The following is a 21,532-nucleotide window of genomic DNA, read 5'->3' as shown; positions in this document are numbered from 1 at the left end:
TGCCTAGTGTTCAGAAGGGCTATTTGCCATTTACCTCCTGTTCAGGAGGCTAGCCTGCCATTTACCTAGTGTTCAGAAGGTATATTGGGATTCCTACAGCTCCACGCACTACAGGATTGGCCTTACCAGCAATCTCAAACAGGGTGTGAGTCATTTGCTAACCGTGCAAGCTTGATGCCAAAATAAGGTGCATCAAAGCCATCCTGTGGGATAATAGCTATTCCGATCAGATCATTGCTCACTCTCATCACGCACGCTCATAAATGGGCCTAAGGCCACCAACTTTGGACCTAAAAATTGCCCAGCCTGCCTCAAATTACCCTGGAAAAAAAGTTGAGCAACAGGTGAAGCTTGCCGTTTTACACTGCTGCTGTGCAGGGGCAACACAAGTGGTGTCTTCCACTAACAGGATGCTGTGGTCAAGCCAAAAAGACGTTCTGCCCATCACACACAAGAGTAATGTGTTATATGAATTTCAGTGCTGGTGCGATGCCAGGTATGTAGGCCTTACATCCCAATGACTGGTGGACTGTGTCAAACAGCACATCCCTTTGGCTGTTCACAATAGGTGGAATACTGACCATACTCAACCAGACCGTGCTTGCAAAACCCAGAACACAATGCTCAACATTAGATGCGATTCTGCAGTTGGGCATCATTTCCTGAACAATCCCAAGTGTGCTACGAATGACACCAACAACCAATTTAAAATTCAGTTTGGATTTCAATGTAGCTTGTTTGCTAGACACTAAATATATTCATACACAGGGTTGTCTTCTACAGGCAAAAGGAATATGTCCAGACAGTGCATCTTATTTGAATAAACTAAAGCATGGGGGACAACAGCTCCCTGGTGAATTCACCATGACAATGTCTCGACCAATCAGAGCCGACTTGTCAACAAATTAGCATCCCTTTTCTCATGCAGTATAAATTGCTGTTCCCTTTGAAATTGGGCATTCTTGCATCTGTCCTGATGATTACAAGAACAGCTTCAACAGCGTCTCTCTTTTTCCAGCAATATTCAATTCTGTACCACAAATGGTACAACTGCATTCAAGGAGCATCAGCGGTCAGTGGCATCAATTCATGGTCGAAATGCTGTTCGACCAGCTGCCCCCTACTCATTGTGGGTTCGACCAGCTGCCCCCTACTCATTGTGGGTTCAACCAGCTGCCCCCTACTCATTGAGTTCGACCAGCTGCCCCCTACTCTGAGTTCGACCAGCTGCCCCCTACTCTGAGTTCGACCAGCTGCCCCCTACTCATTGTGAGTTCGACCAGCTGCCCCCTACTCATTGTGAGTTCGCTGATGCATCCGCAGCCCATTGGAGGTGCAGAAACGCTTTGTGCAGAAGGTGCATTCAAATGGTTTCTCTCCAGTGTGAACACGCAGGTGTGTATCCAGGAGACTGGGCCAGCGAAATCTCTTCCCACACACAGTACAACGGAACCCTTTCCCCTCCTTGACACCGGATACACACTGGCTAGGGGTGGGCATTGGCGCCTCAGAGGATTCGCTTTCTTTCACTTTTTCTTTCCTGGCTCTTCTCTTTGTCTTGTTTGCACATGTCCCATCCAGCAGACCTGAACAAATAAAATCAATAGATTAACATATAGGCTTCAGACTGTCCTCTGAAGCAAAGCTGCAAATACACAGCAGGTCAGTCAGAACCTATGCAAAGAAAAGGCTGGCAAGTTCCCGGGCTCAAGCTTTTCAGAGGTGCAAAATAACAGATAGGCAATCCTCAGTGGAACGATGTAGCAAATCATCTCAAGATTTGAATTTCACAGAGCGCAGACCTGACTTGATAGAAATTTACAAAATTATGAGTGGCATGGACAGAGTAGATAATCAGATGCTTATTCCCAGGGTGGAAGAGTCTATTACTAGGGGACATAGATTTAGGGTGAGAGAAAACTATAGAGGAGATATTCGGGGCAAGTTTTTTATGCAGAGGGTAGTGTGTGTCTGGAATTTGCTGCCAGAGGAGGTGGTGGAAGCAGGTACGATAGTGGTGTTTAAGAGGCAGCTTGACAAATACATGAATAGGATGGGAATAGAGGGATACAGACCCTGGAAGTGCAAAATGTTTTAGTTGACGGGCAATATGATCGGTGCAGGCTTGGAGGGCGGAAGGGCCTGCTCCTGTGCTGTACTTTTCTTTGTTCTTGTTCTTTGAAGTTGCAGGAGTATGGAGAGTGGGAGAGAAAGCCCAATACAGAGTGTAGACCTGAACAAAGGTGGCAGGGTATATTTAGCAAGTCCAAGAACAAAAATCAAGGAATGACATCACAGGATAGCAAATGGGTGATTGTTTAATATTCTATTTTTCATTAAATTAGGGCAGCGGGTTAAGTTAAAACATTTAGTTAATAGTCTGGTAAATAAACACATGGTAGGACACCTCGATCCCATCGAATGCACATCCTGTACCATGTAGGAATTCCAGGACACTTTTCATGTCCTGGACAACACATCTGTAGGAAGTGTTTTAGCTGGAGAAGCTTGAGCTCTGGGTTTCAGAGCTTCAACAGTAGCTGGCATCACTGTGGTGCATCAGTGAGGCTGAGCTATGCTGGTCACACCTTAACACTGCGCAGGCTGAGAGGGAATAGGTGGCAGACAAGGAGCCCCAAGTATATCTCACTTGGGGGGCGGTGGGGGGTGGTGGTCAGGAAAGCATAGTCGTTGTTGTTGGCTATCCCTCAATTTGAGGATGGTATCTACTCAGGTTCGAGTTTCTGCCATGGGTTTTCATGTGACTGAACAGGCTGATTCTCAACTACACGCCCTTGGGCACATGGAGCAGGACGTTTCACAAAGTAGTGGGATTCGGAGTGCAGGGTTTTGCTTCCTTTTCTTTCCTTCTCTGCCGCTGTTCTGCCTCATTAAGGCATTTGGGCTCAAAACATGATGCAACTTGATGGACAAGTTGTTGCCATTTTAAACAATTGGTAGCAAGCTTCTCCCAGTCATTAACATTAATGCTGCTGCGCTTCAAAGAGAGTTTGTGTATTTTTCAAGCGTTTTTTTTTGTCCTCCCCTGGAATACTGGCCATTTGAGACTTGAAAAAACAGGACCTGGCAGGGAAGACGCTTCTCAGCCATTTGGACACAGTATCCAGTCCATTGTTGTTGATTTTGATAGGAAATGTGAACAGAGAGTAGGAAAAATGAGGCAGATTTTAGGGAGTTAGCAAAATGCAACCTTGAAGATCATAATCTCTGGATCACTCCCAGTGCCCTGTGCTTGTGAGCACAGCTAAAAAAGACAGGGCAGATGAATCCACAGCTACAGATATGGTGCAGTAGTGCTTTAGATTTCTGAGGCATTGGCATGAGTTTTGGGGGAGACGGGACCCATACAAGCCCATGGGATGCACCTCAACAGGGCAGGGACCAATATTGTCGTGTGGAGGTTTGCAACCGCTGTTGGGGGGGGGTTTAAATTAGCTAGGCAGGGAATGGAAACTTGAGCATAGATTCAGAAGGATGAGAATCAAAGCTTGAAAGGAACAGCAGAACATTAGTAAGCAAGTATGGAAAGCTAAGAAAACAATGGCCAGAAAGTATACAAAGGAGCTGTTCAGTGCTTAATAGTATATACTTTACAGTGCAAAGAGACTAGTAAGGTAGATGAGCTGAGGACACACACACGCTTGAAATATGATGATATAGCTATTATTAAAACACGGCTTAGAGTAGGAATGGCAACTCGAAATTCCTGGTTATAGGATTTTCAAATGACATGGGGAGAGTACATCATTGGTTACAAAACAATTATACTGTGAGGAGGGATGATATGCTAGAAGAAACATCCAATGAGGCCATATGGGTTAACCTGAGGAACAAAGTGACTAAAGACCCCCAGTAAGAGGGAGATAGAGAAGCAAATATGTAGGTAAACCGCAGAAATGCAGAAGCTAAAGGTCAGGGACAGTGGGGGTTTCAACTACCTTAACTGGGCTTTTGTCAAGGTTCCATATGGAAGATTGGCCCACGAGAGAAGAGCAAGTTGAATCCAAAATTAGTTCAGTGGCAGGAAGCAGAAGGTAATGGTCAACAGCTGTTTTTTTTTATGATTAAAAGGTTTTTTTCACTGGGGTTGCACAGTGCTCATTACTAGGTCCCATGCTTTTCATGGTATAAATCTTGATTTAGACCGTAATGGTTATGATTAAGGAACCTGCAGATGATATAAAGATATGTTCTTATGTAACCACATGACCAAAGAAATAGGAGCAGCAGCAGGCCATTCAGCCCTTAAAACCCCCTCCACCATTCAATGCCATCATGGCTCATGTTCTATCTCAACACCATTTTCCTGCACTATCTTGTGTCCTTTGATGTTTATCATATGTAGAAATCTATCGATCTCGGTCTTGAACACACTCAGTGACTGAGCTGCTACAGCCCCCGGGACAGGGAATTCCAAAGATTCACCACCCTCTGAGTGAAAAAATTCCTCCTCAACTCAATCCTAAATGGCTTTCTCTTTATTCTGAGACTGTGTTGTCTGGTTCTAGATTCACCAGCCAAGGGAAACATCCTTCCTGCATCGACCCTGTCGAGATATGTAAAAGTTTTATAGTTTGAATGAGATCACCTCTTATTCTTCAAACCTCCAGGCCCAATCTATTTAATCTTTCATCCCAGGAATTAGTTTAGTGAACCCTTGTTGCACTCCTTCTATGACAAGTATATCTTTCCTTAGACAAGGAGGCCAAAACTGCATACGATACTCAAATCTTTTTGGTACAAAGGCCAACATACCATTTGCCTTCTTAATTGCTTGCTATACCTGCATGTTAGCTTTCAGTGACTCATGAACAAGGACACCCAAGTCCCTTTGAAGATCTACACTTCCCAGCCTCTCATCATTTAAGAATTAGTCTGTATTTCTGTTTTTCCTACCAAAGTGAATAACTTCACATTTCTCCACATTCCATCTGCCAAATTCTTGCCCGCTCGCTTAGCCTCTCCAAATCCCCTTGAAATGTCTTTGCACCATCTTTACAACTCACTCCTCCACCTAGTTTTGTGTCATCTGCAAACCTAGAAATATTACATTTAATCCCCACATCCAAATCATTGATATAGATTATGGATAGCTGGGGCCCAAGCACTGATCCTTCTGGTACCTCACTAGTTCACAGCCTGCCAACCTGATAATGACCTATTTATTCTTACTCTGTTTTCTGTCAGTTAACCAGTTCTTAATCCATGTAGTACATCAATCCTAAATGCTTTAATTTTGTTTACTAACCTCTTGTGTGGGACCTTATCAATAGCTTTCTGAAAATATAAGTATATATCATTTACCTGTTCTCCCTTATCTATTCTGTTAGTTACATCCTCAAAAAAAACTTCAACAGGTTTGTTAAACATGATTTGCCTTTCATAAATTCATGTTAACAATGCTCAATCCTACCATTCTTTTCCAGGTTGTCATATCCTTTGTGACAGGTTCCAGCATTTTTCCTATTACTGCTATCAGGCTAACAGGTCCACAGTTCCAAGTTTTCTCTCTCCCTCCTTTCTTAAATGGTGGAGTTACATTTGCCACCTTCCAATCTGCAGTGATGATTCCAGAGTCTATAGAGTTTTGAAAGATAAGCACTACAGCCATCTCCTTCAACACTCTGGGATGTAGATTAGCTCCAAGGGATTTATCTACTTTAAGTCCCATTAATTTCTCTAGTACTTTTTTTAAACTAATAATATCTTGCAGTTCCTTGTCTACACTAGTTCCTTGATTCTCCATTATTTCTGGGAGGTTTTAGTATTTTCCTCCGTGAAGATAGACACAAAGTATCGTTTAATTTCTCAGCCATTTCCTTATTCCTTATTATAAGTTCTTCTGATTCCATTCTTACATAGGAACAGGAGTAGACTGTCGGGTGTGCTCTGCCATTCAATTAGATCATGGCTGATCATCCACCTCAATGTCTCTTTCCTGCACTATTTCCATATCCCTTGATGTCATTAGTCTCCAGAAATATATCAATTTCTGTCTTGAACATGCTCAATGATTGAGCTTCCACAGCTCTCTGAGGTAGAGAACTCCAAAGATTGATCATCGTCTGAGCGAAGAAATTCCTCCTCATCTCCGTCTTAAATGGCCTATCCCTTATTCTGAGATTTTGTCCCTTAGGTTTAGACTCGCCAGCCAGAGGAAACATCTACATCCATCCTGTCACGCCCTGTAATAACTTTGTAAGTTTCAATGAAGTGTGTTCAAAGGGACAGAGTGTAGAAACATAAAAAAAGCAGCAAATAGGGTCAAAGGGGGAAAAATGGTAAAAAGGCAGAATTAATGGCTCTTTACTTAAATGCTCGTAGTATTCAGAAAAAAATAAATGATTTAATGGCGCAAATAGAGGTTAATGGGTATGATCTTATTAGTCATTATAGAGACATGGTTATAAGGAGATTAAAGCTGGGAACTAAATATTCAGGGGTCTGTGACTTTTCGAAAGGACAGGCAGGAAGGAAAGGGTGGTGGGGTAGCTTTGTTAGTACCAGATGGAATGATAGCAAGAAATTATCTTGGATCGGAAGATGTAGAATCCATACGGGTGGAGGTAAGAAATAACAAGGGGAAGACGACACTGGTGGGAGTGGTTTATAGATTCCCTAACAGCAGCTGTACTGCAGGACAGAGAATAAATCAGGAAATAATGAGGGCATGTAAAAAAGTCAGTTCAATAATCATGAGTGACTTTAATCTTCATGTAGATTAGGAAAATCAAATTGGCAGAGGTAGCCACAATCAAGAATTCATAGAGTGTATTCGGGACAGTTTCCTAGAACAATATAAAAACAAAAATACCTGGAAAAACTCAGCAGGTCTGGCAGCATCTGTGGAGAGGAACACAGCTAACGTTGAGTCCGTATGACTCTTCAACAGAACTAAGGAAAAATGGAAAAGGGGTGAAATATAAGCTGGTTTGGGGGAGGGGGGGGTGGTGTTGGGACAAGAAGAGCTGGATAGAGGGCCAGTGATAGGTGGAGATAACCAAAAGATGTCACAGACAAAAGGACAAAGAGGTGTTGAAGGTGGTGATATTATCTAAAGGAATGTGCTAATTAAGGATAGAAAGCAGGACGAGCAAGGTACAGATAGCCCTAGTGGGGGTGGGGTGGGGTGAAGGAATCAAAATAGGCTAAAAGGTAGAGATAAAACAATGGATGGAAATACATTTAAAAATAATGGAAATAGGTGGGAAAAGAAAAATCTATATAAATTATTGGAAAGGTGGGTGGGGATGGAGGAGAGAGTTCATGAGCTAAAGTTGATGAACTCAATATTCAGTCCGGAAGGCTGTAAAGTGCCTAGTCGGAAGATGAGGTGCTGTTCCTCCAGTTTGCGTTGAGCTTCACTGGAACAATGCCGCAAGCCAAGGACAGACATGTGGGCATGAGAGCAGGGTGGAGTGTTGAAATGGCAAGCGACAGGGAGGTCTGGGTCATGCTTGCGGACAGATCGAAGGTGTTCTGCAAAGCGGTCACCCAGTCTGCGTTTAGTCTCTCCAATGTAGAGGAAACCACATTGGGAGCAATGAATGCAGTAGACTAAATTGAGGGAAGCACAGGTGAAAAGCTGCTTCACTTGAAATGAGTGTTTGGGCCCTTGGATGTTGAGGAGAGGGGAAGTAAAGGGGCAGGTGTTGCATCTTCTGCGGTTGCATGGGAAGGTGTTGTGGGAGGGGGTGGAGGTGTAGGGGGTGATGGAGTGGACCAGGGTGTCCTGGAGGGAACGATCCCTCAGCCAAGGATCTCCCCACCCACCCCCCCCACCCCCATCCCACTGTAGTTGACATGTCAGAAGTGCTGTTGTGGAAGGAGATGGAGAGACCAGGAGAATGGAATGGATTCCTTACAGGAAAGGTGTGAGGAGGTGTAGTCGAGGTAGCTATGGGAGCATCAGCAGTATTTCATTCTTATTTGAGAGTGCATGAGAGACTCTGGCACATTGCTGGGGTAGTCTGCAGGCACCTCCGGCCCTGTTAAACCTGATCTGGGAATATTTCACTTCCAGCATGAGTGACTGGCACCACAGTATCGTTCTGGGCTATGCTAGATTTGTGACAATCTTCCAATTGGAAAGTGGAAAGCAACACAAACTGAGTTAAGTCTTAATGATAAAAAAACTAACTTATCAACATAGAATATGGCAATAACGATCAAAGACCTAACTATACAATTAAACCAAGTATTTACAGTAAAGTGTTTACAATCTGAGATTTCAAGTTCAAATCCACCCTGGAAAGTTGTCAGTGAATTCAATAAATCTGCTCATTTATAGACTGGCACCAGATAACGCAAACCAGGTTCACTAACGTCCTTCAGGGAAGGGAATCTAGCACCCTCATTCAGTCTGGCTGTGTGGTTCTGAAGTGGTCTGACAAGCCTTCACAATAGAAGGCTCATCCTCACTTTCTTATGGCAACAGTGGGAAGGGAGGAGAGAAAATGGACAATAATGTGGAAAGTATTACCCACATCCTGAAAAATAATAAAATCAGCTATGGCAAAATTGTGGAAACATATCTGCATCCTTTGAACGATTCCAATCACCAGTGCAAGATGATCTCGGTGTGCTTTACCTTTCTCATCATGTCCTTCTCCTCGCTGGTGCCTCGTCAGGTTACTGGATCTGTAAAAACGCTTCTTGCACAGGGGACATTCAAAGGGTTTCTCACCAGTGTGGATTCCCTGGTGCTGAATCAAGTGACTGGATGTGTAAAAGCGTTTCTTGCACACTGCACACTCGAAGGGCTTCTCCCCAGTGTGAACCCGCTGGTGGACAACCAACTCACTGGGCCGACTAAACTGCTTCTTGCACTCAGGGCACTCCAGCCGCTTCTCGCCAGTATGGATCCGCCGGTGCACAGTCAGATCACCGGGTCGGTTGAAACGTTTCTTGCAGTCTACACACTCGTACGGCTTCTCACCTGTGTGAACCCGCTGGTGCACCGTTAATTCACTGGGGCTGTTGAACCGCTTGCCACACTCAGGGCACTCAAAGGGCTTTTCGCCAGTGTGGATGCGCTGGTGCCGGGTCAGGTGGCTGGAGGTGAAAAAGCGCTTTGTGCAGACTTGGCATTCAAACTTCTTCTCCCCTGTGTGGAACTGCTGGTGCCTGTTTAGATGGCTGGAACGGTAAAAACGCTTCTGGCACACAATGCACTCAAAAGGCTTCTCACCAGTGTGGATGCGCTGATGAACCCGTAACTCGTTGGACTTGCTGAAGCGCTTCATGCACAGGAGGCACTCAAAAGGTTTCTCCCCTGTATGGACCCGTAGGTGAACATCCAGAAGACAGCGCCACCTGAACCCCTTCCCACACGTCATGCACCAAAAAGCATGACCCCCTGGGATTCCCAAGGGAAGTTGGCTGGGCCCAGGCATGCCAGACGATGCGGACTGTTCATCAATTAAAATCTCAGATTCTTTCAGCACTTCCATATTGGTAGCTGTGTGCCCTGCTGATTCCCAAACCTAAAGGAATACAACAAATTTTGTGCAGTTAGTTCTGTATTGCATTGAACTCAGAGCTGTCTGCCACATTAAATGAGTCTGAATACTTGATGAGATAAAAATAGATAAAGAGGTACTAACAAACACTGGTAGTACTTAAAAGTGGATTCGTCACCTTGTCCGGATGGGATGCACCTTAGATTATTGAGAGAAATATGGTGAAAATTGTAGAAGAGCTGACCACAATCTACCAACTCCTCTTGGCATAGGAGTGGTGCCAGAAGACTAGAAAATTGTAAGCATTTCACCCTTGTTCAAAAAGGAGAGAGGGATAAACCTGGCAATTACAGGCCACTTGTAATGGGGGAGCCTTTAGAAACAATAATCTGAGAAAATTAACAGCCACTTGGAAAAGCATGGACAGGCAGCATAGATCTGTTTAGCAATAATCGTATGTATCTAAAATAATTGAGTGTTTATTGTTGAGGTAACAGTGAGGGTGGATGAGGACAGTGCAGTTGTTGTTTTTATGCACTTGCAAATGACGTTTGATAAAGTACCAAACAACAGATCTGATAGCCAAATCGAAGCCCATGGGATAAAATGCACAGGAGCAGCAAAGGTGCAAAACTGGCTAAATGATAGGGAATTGAGTTGTGGTGAAAGATTGTTTTTCGGACTGGAGGAAGATATACAAGTAAAGTTCCCAAATATAATACCAGGACCGATGCGGTTTTGAGATAGGACAAAGAATAAAGAAAAGTACAGCACAGGATCAGGCCCTTCGGCCCTCCAAGCCTGCGCCGATCATATTGCCCGTCAACTAAAATATTTTGCACTTCCAGGGTCCGTATCCCTCTATTCCCATCCTATTCATGTATTTGTCAAGCTGCCTCTTAAACACCACTATCGTACCTGCTTCCATCACCTCCTCTGGCAGTGAATTCCAGATACTCACTACTCTCTGCGTAAAAACTTGCCCTGCACATCTTCTCTCACCTTAAATCTACGTCCCCTAGTAATTGACTCTTCCACCCTAGGAAAAAGCTTCTATCTACTCTGTCCATGCCACTCATAATTTTGTAAACTTCTATCAAGTCACCCCTCAATCTCCATCGCTCTAGTGAGAACAATCCGAGTTTCTCCAACCTCTCCTCATAACTAATAACCTCCAGACCAGGCAGCATCCTGGTAAACCTCCTCTGCACCCTCTCCAACGCCTCCATATCCTTTTGGTAACGTGGTGACCAGAATTGCACGCAATATTCCAAGTGTGGCCTACCCAAGGTTCTATACAGCTGCAGCATGATTTCCCAGCTTTTATACTCAATACCCCTGCCAATGAAGGTAAGCATGTCATATGCCTTCCTGACTACCTTATTCACCTGTGTTGCCACTTTCAGTGACCTGTGGACCTGTACACCCAGATCCCTCTGCCCGTCAATGCACTTAAGGGTTCTGCCATTTACTGTATAATTCCTGCCTGTATTAGACCTTCCAAAATGCATTACCTCGCATTTGTCCAGATTAAACTCCATCTGCCATTTCTCCGCCCAAGTCTCCAACCGATCTATATCCCATTGTATCCTTTGACAATCCTCTTCACTATCTGCAACTCCTCCAACCTTAGTGTCGTCTGCAAACTTACTAATTAGCCCAGTTACATTTTCCTCCAAATCATTTGTGTATACTACAAACAGCAAAGGTTCCAGCATTGATCCCTGCGGAACTCCACTAGTCACAGCTCTCCATTCAGAAAAGCACCCTTCCACATGCAACCCTCCGTCTTCTATGACCAAGCCAATACATGAATGACTTCAGATAAAAGGGCTAATTTTGAAATTTACAGATAAGAAACTTAGAAGTCTAAACAACAAGACAGTGAGACATCAAAAAGATACAAGCTCCCACGCACACCCTATCTCCTGCGGTACTCACTCTCCATCCAAAACCACACTTACCCCGCATCTACTGGGGTACTCCCACCCCCTCCAAGCCCTACCTCTTCCAGGTACTTGGAACACTGTCCCTCTCCCTCCACCCCTCCAGACAATGGGGGCACTCTTTCCTCCACTCACTCACCCCTAAACGGGTAGAGACATACTCTTCCCCCTAGCACCCATGTGTATCGGGGGCATATTCACTTGCTCTTCCCCCCTCAGTTATTAGGGCCCTTTTCTCTCCTCCAGGAACAGGTGATGCTTCCTGTTGGATATTGGAGACACTTCTCTCTCTCCTCTCTGGATACTGGGGATACTCCGTCTCAGATATTGAAGATTCTCTCTCTTTTGGATATTGGGGGTCTCTTTCTCCGCCCATCCCCTCTCCTGAGTTTTGGGGATACTCTTTCCCTTCCCCCCTCCCCTTGGGTTTTGGGGATACTCTTCCCCACCCGCCCCCATCCCGGGTTTTGGGAATACTCTCTCTCCTGGGTTTTGGGGATATTCTTCTCCACCCCCCCGCAGCCCCCACCCAGAGCTTTGGGGATACTCTTCCTCCCTCCTCCGCCCTGGGTTTTGGGGATACTCTTTCCCCTTCCGCTCCCTCATGGGTTTTGGGGTTACTCTTTCCCCTTCCACTCCCTCATGGGTTTTGGGGTTACTCTTTCCCCTTCCACTCCCTCATGGGTTTTGGGGTTACTCTTTCCCCTTCCACTCCCTCATGGGTTTTGGGGTTACTCTTTCCCCCCTCCCCACCTCATGGGTCTTGGGAATACTTTTTCCCCCTCCCCGCCCTCTCCTGAGTTTTAGGGATGCTCTTTTTGGGGTGCCTCTTTCCCCCTACTCCCCCTTCCGTGGTTTTGGGGATACTTTTCCCCATCCCCCCACACCACCTTGCCTGGGTATTGGGTATTTTTAAAATTCATATTTGGGATGCGGGGGTCACTGGCTAGGCCAGTATTTATTTCCCAACCCCAACTGCCATTGAGGTGGCAGTAATGAACTGCCTACTTGAATCGCTGCAATCCATATGGTGTAAGTACACCCGTAGTGCTGTTAGGGAGGGAGTTACAGGATTTTGTCCCAGAGACAGTGAAGGAACAGTGATATATTTCCAAGTCAGGATGGTGAGTGACTTGGAGGGGAACTTCCAGGTGGTGGTTTTCCATCTATCTGCTGCCCTTGTCCTTCCAGTTGGAGTGGTTGTGGGTTTGGAAGGTGCTGTCTAAAGGAGGCTTGGTGGGTTCCTGAAGTACATCTTGTAGATGGTACACGCTGCTGCCACTGTGTAAAGGTGGTGGAGGGACTGAATGTTTGTGGAAGAGGTGCAAATCAGTGGGCTAATTTGTCCTGGATGGTGTCAAGCTTGAGTGTTGTTGGAGTTGCACTCATCCAGGCAATCCAATCCATCACACTCCTGACTTGTGCCTTGTAGATGGTGGACAGGCTTTAGGAAGTCAGGTGATGAGTTACACGTCACACAATTCCTAGCCTCTGACCTGCTCTTGTAGCCACTGTATTTCAGTTTCTGCTCAATGGTAACCCCCCAGGATGTTGATAGTGCAGGATTTAGTGATGGTCATGCCATTTAATGTCAAGGGGTGATGGTTAGATTAGATTCTCTCTTGTTGGAGATGGTCATTGCCTGGCACTTCTGTGGTGCGAATGTTACTTGTCACTTGTCAGCCTAAGTCTGGAAACTGTTCAGTTCTTGCTGCATTTGGACATGGGCTACTTCAGTATGAGTCGTTGCAAATGGTGTTGAACATCGTGCCATCAGCGAACATCCCCACTTCTGACCTTATGATGGAAGGAAGATCATTGATGAAGCAGCTGAAGACTGGGCCTAGGACATTACTCCGAGGGACTCCTGCAGCGATTTCCTAGAACTGAGATGATTGACTTCCAACAGCCACAACCATCTTCCTTTGTACTAGATATGGCTCCAACCAGCAGAGTTTTCCTCTGATTCGCATTGACCTTAGTTTTGCTAGGGTTCCTTGATGCCACACTCAGTCAAACGTGGCCTTGATGTCAAGGGCGGTCACTCTCCCCTCACCTTGAGAGTTCAGCTCTTTTGTCCATGTTTGAACCAAAGCTGTAATGAGGTCAGGGGCTGAGTGACCCTGGCAGAACCCAAACTGAGCATCAGTGAGCAGGTTATTGCTAAGCAAGTGTCGCTTGTTAGTGCTGTTGATGTCCTCTTCTATTGTTTTCAGTAATTACCTGAGTCAGGCTACAGTCTCTCTAAACAAGATACATAACCTAGAATGTCCACGAAACATGGTAGCAGCAGGGATGATACCAATCTAACCAAGAGTTGGTGCCATTGATGGAACATTCACAGTGGCAATGGGCCCTGGTTGGACCGATATCCCGCAAGTGTGCCTAAGCAGGAGGCCAACAAAGGGTAGCAATGGCAGCATTTGACAAGCAGTCACTGCCTCTACCCCGCCTGTTCGAGAGTCTTAAGGGCACAAAGGCCGAGATTGGAACATGTGGCGCAATAGCTTCTTGAGGTATTGAGCAGCCTTGGGTGTCCTTGCCAAAGAGCAGAAACTCCAGGTCAGTTCATACCTTGACACCATAAGGCCCACCGCCAACCAGATCCTTCTCAGCCAGGAGGTTGACTGTTGACTTCCACAACTTCGACTGTGTTTTAAAAGCCTTTGACAAATGTTTACTTCAACATAGCATGCCAATGCTGAGCAAATGCCCCTCAACTGAAAGATCCCACAAAGCAAGAAAATCTGTCCAATTGCCTCTTACCACCTCATTCATGGAAGCTAGTCTCGCCAACAGGAGCCCTTGAAAGACAATGGCATTCATACTCAAGCATTTCATGGCACTAGTCAAGCTGGCTCAAGTACGCAAAGTCAGCCTATTGCCCTCCGACAAACTGAGGCGTCAGGGATGTCATTCACCATTTAGGCCTGAGCACAGTAGTCCTGCCCACGTAGAAACCCCTAAAACTGGCCTAAAAGGTGTGAAACAGTACAGCAGCCATCTTGAGATGTTTACATTGTGGTGCAGAGACACAACAAAGAATCATAGAAAGTTTACAGCACAGAAAGAGGCCACATGGCCCATCATGTCTGTGCTGGCTGAAAAACCAGCCACCCGGCCTAATCCCACTTTCCAGCACTTTAGCTGCATATCCAGACACCTTTTAAATGAGTTGAGGGCTTCTGCCTCTACTACTCTTTCAGGCAGTGAGTTACAGACCCCCACAACCCTCTGGGTGAAATGTTTCCTCATCTCCCCTCTATTCTTTCTACCAATTGCTTTAAATCTATGCCCCCTAGTCACTGACATCTCTGCTAAATAAATAAGCCCTTCTCATCCACTCTATCCAAGCCCCTCACAATTTTGTACATCTCAATCAAATCTTCCCTCAGCCTCCTCTGTCCCAAGGAGAACAACCCCAGCCTATCCAATCTTTCTTCATAGCTGCAATTTTCCAGTCCTGGTAACATCCTCATAAATCTTCTCTGTACCCTCTCTAACGCAACTACATCCTTTCTGTATTGAGGTGACCAGAACCGCACACAGTACTCAAGTTGTGACCTAACTAATGCTTTAAGTAGTTCGAGCATAACTTCCCTGCTCTTTCATTTATTCACTGAGGCATAGAATGTAAGTTTCCATATGTCTGCCTAACCACCTTATCAATCTGCTCTTCTACCTTCAGGAATCTGTAGCCATTCACTCCAAGGTCCCACACTTCCTCTACACCTCTCAGTATCCTCCCATTTATTGTACAATCCTTTGCTTTGTTTGATGTATCACCTCACACTCCGGGTTGAATTCCATTTGCCACTTTTCTGCCCACCTGGCCAGTCCAGTGGTATCTTCTTGAAATATTGAAGTATGAAGTAATCCTCCTCGCTGGCAACTGCTTGACTAATTTTTGTGTCGTCTGCAAACTTCCTGATCATTCCCCTGACATTTATGTCCAAATCGTTAATATATGCCACAAGCAGGGGATTTAGTACTGAGCACTGTGGAGCTCCACTGGAAACAGCCTTCCAGTCACAAAAACATCTGTCAACAATTACCCTTTGCTTCCTGCCACTGAGACAACTTTGCATCCAGCTTCCTACATTATCTTGGATCCCAGGGGCTTTTATTTTTATTAACGGTCTCATTGAAGAGAAAAAGATTGGTGAAGACAAATGTAGGTCCCTTACAGTCAGAAACAGGGGAATTTATAATGGGGAACAAAGAAATGGCTGACCAACTAAATACTGTTCTGATGAAGAGTCATATGGACTCAAAACGTTAACTGTATTCCTCTCCGCAGATGCTGTCAGACCTGAGTTTTTCCAGGTATTTTTGTTTTTATTTCAACTAAATACATGCTTTGGTTCTGTCTTCACAAAGGAGGACACTAATAACATACCAGAAATGTTGGGGAACACAGGGTTCAGTGAGAGGGAGGAACTGAAAGAAATCAGTATTAGTAGGGAAATGGTGTTGGGGAAATTGATGGGATTGAAGGCCGATAAATCCCCGGGGCCTGATAATCTACATCCCAGAGTAGTTAAAGAATTGGCCCTAGAAATAGTGGATGCATTGGTGGTCATCTTCCGAGATTCTGTAGACCCTGGGACAGTTCCTACAGATTGGAGGGTAGCTAATGTAACCCCACTATTTAAAAAGGGAGGCAGAGAGAAAACAGGGAATTATAGACCAGTCAGCCTGACGCCGGTAGTGGGGAAAATTCTAGAGTCCATTATAAAAGATTTAATAGCTGAGCACTTGGAAAACAGTGGCAGAATGAGATAGAGTCAGCATGGATTTATGAAAGAGAAATCATGTTTGACAAATCTACTGGAATTTTTCGAGGATATAACTAGTAGAGTTGATGAGGGGGAGCCAGTGGCTGTGGTTTATTTGGACTTTCAGAAGGCTTTCGACGAAGTCCCACACAAAAGATTGGCGTCTAAAATTAAAGTGCATGGGATTGGGGCTAGTGTACTGAGATGGATAGAAAACTGGTTGGCAGACAGGAACCAGAGTAGGAATAAACGGGTCTTTTTCCGAATGGGAGGCAGTGACTAGTGGGGTACCGCAGGGATCAGTGCTGGGACCCCAGCTATTCACAATATATATTAATAATTTAGATGAGGAAATTAAATGTAATATCTCCAAATTTGCAGATGAACAAAGCTGGGTGGGAGGGTGAGCTGTGAGGAGGATGCAGAGATACTTCAGTATGATTTGGAAAAGCTGAGTGAGTGGGCAAATGCATGGCAGATGCAGTATAATGTGGATAAATGTGAAGTTATCCACTTTGGTAGCAAAAACAGGAAGGCAGATTATCTGAATGGCTATAAATTGAGAGAGGGGAATTTGCAACGAGACCTGGGTGTCCTTGTACACCAGTCGCTGAAGGTAAGCATGCAGGGGCAGCAGGCGGTAAAGAAGGCAAATGGTATGTTGGCCTTCATAGCCAGAGGATTCGAGTACAGGAGCAGGGATGTCTTGCTGCAATTGTACAGGGACTTGGTGAGACCACACCTGGAATATTGTGTGCAGTTTTGGGCTCCTTATCTGAGGAAGGATGTACTTGCTAATAGGGGGAGTGCAGCGAAGGTTTACCTGACTGATTCATGGGATGGCAGGACTGGCATATGAGGAGAGATTGAGTCAGTTAGGATTATATTCGCTGGAGACTAGACAGGGTAGATGCAGGAAGGATGTTCCTGATGGTGGGGGAGTCCAGAACCAGGGGTCACAGTCTGAGGATATGAGGCTGACCATTTAGGATTGAGATGAAGAGAAATTTCTTCACCCAGAGAGTGGTGAGCCTGTGAAATTCGTTACCACAGAAAGTAGTTGAGACCAAAACATTGCATGTTTTCAAGGAGGAGTTAGATATAGCTGTTGGGGTGGAAGGGATCAAAAGGGAATGGGGAGAAAGCAGGAGCAGGCTATTGAGTTGGATGATCAGCCATGATCATAATGAAAAGCGGAGCAGGCTCAAAGGGCCGAATGGCCTACTCCTGCTCCTAGTTTCTATAGTCACAAAACCTTTAAAGAGATCTCATATGGAAAGGCCAGCAATGGTTCTGGGGAATTGAACAATGCAATGCCTTTCAATGTAATAAAGACAATGTATTCAAGCCATTGTTTCCAGGACTGCCACTAGCCTCATCTCCTCTGGAGGTCACCCCTCCACAGCTTCCAACCTCATAGTTCCCCAATGCCACACAGCCTCCTTTCCAAAATCCACAAACAGGATTGTCCTGGTTGACCCATCATTTCAGCCTGTCCCTGTCCCACGGAACTCATTTTTTCCTATCTTGACTATTTTCTCTCTCCTTGTCCAGTCTCTTCTCACCTACATTCGTGATTCCTCTGATGCCCTACGTCATTACAACAATTTCTAGTTTCCTGGCCCTAACCACCTGCTCTAGCCACCATTCAGTCTACACCTTCATCCCCCACCATGATGGTGAGGGCTCTCTGCTTCTTCCTTGAAGAGGCACAAACAATCCCCATCCACCACCAACCTCCTCTGCCTGGCTGAACTTGTTCTCTCATTGAAAATTTCTTAACTCGTCTCACTTCCTCCAAATAAACTTGACTATGGCTACCGACATGGGTCCTAGTTATACCTGTCTTTTTGTTGGGTATGTGGAACATTTCTTGTTCCAGTGCTACTCAGGCCCACTCCCACAACTCCTTTCCCATTACATGGATGGCAGTACTGGTGTCACTTCCTGCTCTCATCCAGAACTGGAAAAGTTAATCAATTTTGCTTCCAATTTCCATCCTATCTACCAATATTCATTACAAGCCCATCGACTCCCATAGCTGCCTCGACTTTTTTATTCATTCACAGGATGTGGGCATCACTGGCTAGGCCAGCACTTATTGCCCAACCCTAATTGCCCTTGAGAAGGTGGTGGTGAGCTGCCTTCTTGAACCGCTGCAGTCTATGTGGTGTAAGTGTACCCACAGCGCTGTTAGGGAGTTCCAGCCACAGTGGAGGAATGGCTTTATATTTCCAAGTCAGGATGGTGAGTGACTGGGACTATATCTCGTCACCCTGTTTCCTGCAAGTGCTCCATTCCATTCTCCCAGTTTCTCAGTCTCTGTTGTATCTGTCTGATGATGTTACCTTTCATAATGGTGCTTCTGACAGGTCTTTCTTTTTCCTCAGCTGAGGACCCCCCACCACTCCACACTGCCTGACAAGCCCCTCAACGTCTGATCTATTTCCCGCAATCCTGCTCTCAGTCCTTCCAACTCCCTACCTGAGCCATGAGAAGGTCCCCATGGTTCTCGCCTTCCACACCCCATCAGTTTTCATATTAAAAGAATCATCTTCTGCCATTCCACCAGCTCCAGCATGATGCTAGCACCAAACACACCTTCCCCTCACCTTCTCTGTCAGCATGCTGAAGGGACCATTCACTTCATGGTACCCCAGTCCATTCCTCCATCACCCCTATCACCTCATTCTTTCCAACTGCACCTTCCCATGTAATTGCAGGAGATGCAACCTGCCCCTTTACCTCTCCCATCCTCACCGACCAAGGCCCCAAACATTCCATCCAGGTGAAGCAACGATTTACTGCTGCGTCGTTTAATTTAGTCTACTATATTCACTGCTCACAATGCAGTCTCTTCTACACTGGGGAGACAACACACGCTGGATGACTGGTATTTGCAGAATGAGCATGACTCCAACCTTCCTGTTGCTTACCACTTTAATTCTCCATCTTACTCTCATTCTCTCATTTCTGTCCTCAGCCTGCTGCTGTGTTCCAGTGAAACCCATCCCAAGCTGGAGGAACAGCACCTCATCTTTCAATTAGGCACTTTACAGTCTTCTGGACTCAACTGAGTTCAACAACTTCAAGCCATGAACTCTGTCCTGCTTCTTAAATGTTTTTCCCCCTAGAGTTGTATCTTGTTCTCATGTTTTGCTTTCAGACAGTGGCCTTTTTTCTGCTATTAGCACATTCTGCTACATTGCTTTCAGACAGTGCTCCCCTTTATTCTGCTTTAGACTTTATCATTTCCACTCTTTATCTTGTATACCATGACATTTTGTCATTTAACCTCTTCTGCCCTCTAACCTGCCCCTGATCTTCTGCTCCACCTGCCCCTCCCTCCTCTATTCAACAGCATAATATCCACGCTGCTACCTCTCTCTAGTTCTGAAGAGACTCAATGTTGATTTTGCTTTTCTCTCCACAAATGCTGCCAGAGCTACTGAGGTTTTCCAGCATTTTGTTTTTATTTCAGATCCGCAGTATTTTGCTTTTATTAAAGACACGCAAGTTTGTCATGATTTGGCACAATACAATCCACTACAGTGGCTGCCAACGATTCATCAACTGGCCTTGGCACTGTTCTTATCCAACTCCAGAAGAATGGCCTGTATGCTTTGCTTCCAGAGCATTAACAGAAACAGAACGATGCTACACCATCATCAAGGAGGAAGCACTGGCTGTTAAATGGGCTGTTGAGAGGTTCTTGGACGACCTGATGGGCTTGTCCTTCCATGTAGAGACAGACCACGAGTCCCTCATTACTCTCTTGAATTCCATGGAGATCATTAAAATGCCCCTACATGTTCAATGGTTTCGCCTTTGCCTGATGTGTTATCAATACATGTTGGCTATGTTCCAAGCAAGTCACAAACCATGATGTTTTCTTCAGAGCTACTGTAGGCCAAACTATTGCCTTGGATTCCACATGTGTCTCAGAAGTGGAAGCATTCTCTTTCACCATAATGAACTTCTTGCCCATCTCTGCCACAAAGCTCCAAGACATCCAAAGAGCACAGAAAGAGGATGTGGAACATGCCCAAGTATGAAATTTCTGCCTGAAGGTTTTATCTAAATATAGTCCTGCAGAAGAGCTGCTCCACAAATACAAGCAACGCAAACATTTAGTCATGATGCAGGACCTGTTAGAGATGACCATGGGGTGATCAAAAACTACGTCCATGCGAGAAGAGCGCCTCCACAGGCTCCATGGAGGCCAGCCAGGCATTGCATACTGCAATCTATGTGGTGGCCAGGCATCACACAGGCTGCTCAGAATTTTGTCCTTGTCTGCCCATAAATGCCGAATTAACAGCAAGACACCCACGGAACCCTGATGCCATCCAACTTCCCACACCAACCTTGGCAGACATTGGGGCTCAACCTCCTTGATCATCAAGGCAAAACATACCTCATTGCTGCAAAATATCACTCTAGATGGCTGGAAGTGGTCAGACTCCACACCACTACAGCTGAGTCAGTGATCCAGGTGCTGCAGACCATCTTCTGTGCACACGGCTTCCCTGATGAAATCATTTTGCACAATGGTCCACGATTGGGAATGGGCACTTCAGAAAACTCACTTCTGACAATGGGATCATCCATATCACCAGATCCCCTCTTCATCCACAAGCTAATAGGAAGGTGCAGCAAGCAATCAAGAGATGTTGAAGAATCCCGATTGAATTTAGCCCCGCTGCAAAACTGAGCTTCCACTCTCACTAATGGATTCTAGCCAGCTGAATTGCTCATGGGCCGACATCTAAAAGATGCACCTTACTTTATTGCCTAGGAACCTCCAGCCTAACATCAACCCACTGACCATAAGGTGGTGAGCACAGGGAGAAGAGCCTCTGTAAGAAACAACAGTCACAATTCCAGATATATGGCCAAGATCCAACACCTTTAACTCTGAGTCAGAAGTTCGGATCTATGATCTTAAGTCAGAAGGTGTGGTCCTTAACGAGAATAAAAGTATCCACGGTCATGCTACAGTCTACATATAAAAGGTAGACAGCTTAGCGTGTCCATGAAACAGTGGGGATATTCTCTCTCGGTTCCCCAGGTATTGGGGATACCACCTCTTTCTCTCTCTTTCTTTCCCACCCCCCCCCCCCCCCCCCCCCCCCCCCACCCCCCACTGGGTATTGAGGGGTATTCTCCCTCTTCTCTCCATTTCCCTGGATATTGGGTACACTCTCTCTTTATGCCATCCCCAGCCACAAGGGGGGGGTGCTCGCTGGGTCGCCAGCCACAAGGTTGGGGGGGGGTGTGCTCTCGGGGTCGAGGACCACAAGGCAGGGGTGCTCTCCAGGGCCCT

At 45.6% G+C, this 21,532-nt stretch overlaps 1 protein-coding gene across 1 annotated transcript; it reads right to left on the bottom strand.

The window, feature by feature from the left end:
• Positions 1-704: 704 nt before the first annotated feature.
• Positions 705-21,061, bottom strand: LOC121269806 (zinc finger protein 235-like). Its single transcript, XM_041174755.1, has 3 exons — positions 20,624-21,061; positions 8,612-9,506; positions 705-1,586 (listed from the first exon to the last, which is right to left on the bottom strand). Exons 2-3 carry the CDS (start codon positions 9,471-9,473, stop codon positions 1,291-1,293), a joined length of 1,158 nt encoding a protein of 385 aa, XP_041030689.1. The 5' UTR covers positions 9,474-9,506; positions 20,624-21,061; the 3' UTR covers positions 705-1,290.
• Positions 21,062-21,532: the final 471 nt, after the last annotated feature.

The sequence above is a fragment of the Carcharodon carcharias genome, chromosome 26 (genome assembly GCF_017639515.1).
Source record: "Carcharodon carcharias isolate sCarCar2 chromosome 26, sCarCar2.pri, whole genome shotgun sequence".
Lineage (NCBI taxonomy): Eukaryota > Metazoa > Chordata > Chondrichthyes > Lamniformes > Lamnidae > Carcharodon > Carcharodon carcharias.
The sequence above is the reverse complement of the archived record's forward strand: the minus strand, read 5'-3'. Positions and strand labels throughout refer to the sequence as shown.

What these genes read in the sequence shown, in the direction of transcription:
- LOC121269806 (XM_041174755.1), bottom strand. Translation starts at nt 9,473, where the DNA reads ATGGAAGTGCTGAAAGAATCTGAGATTTTAATTGATGAACAGTCCGCA. An exon ending in AGAAGGACATGATGAGAAAG is followed by an intron (nt 1,587 to 8,611) that starts GTAAAGCACACC and finishes TTATTTGTTCAG; the next exon opens with GTCTGCTGGATGGGACATGT.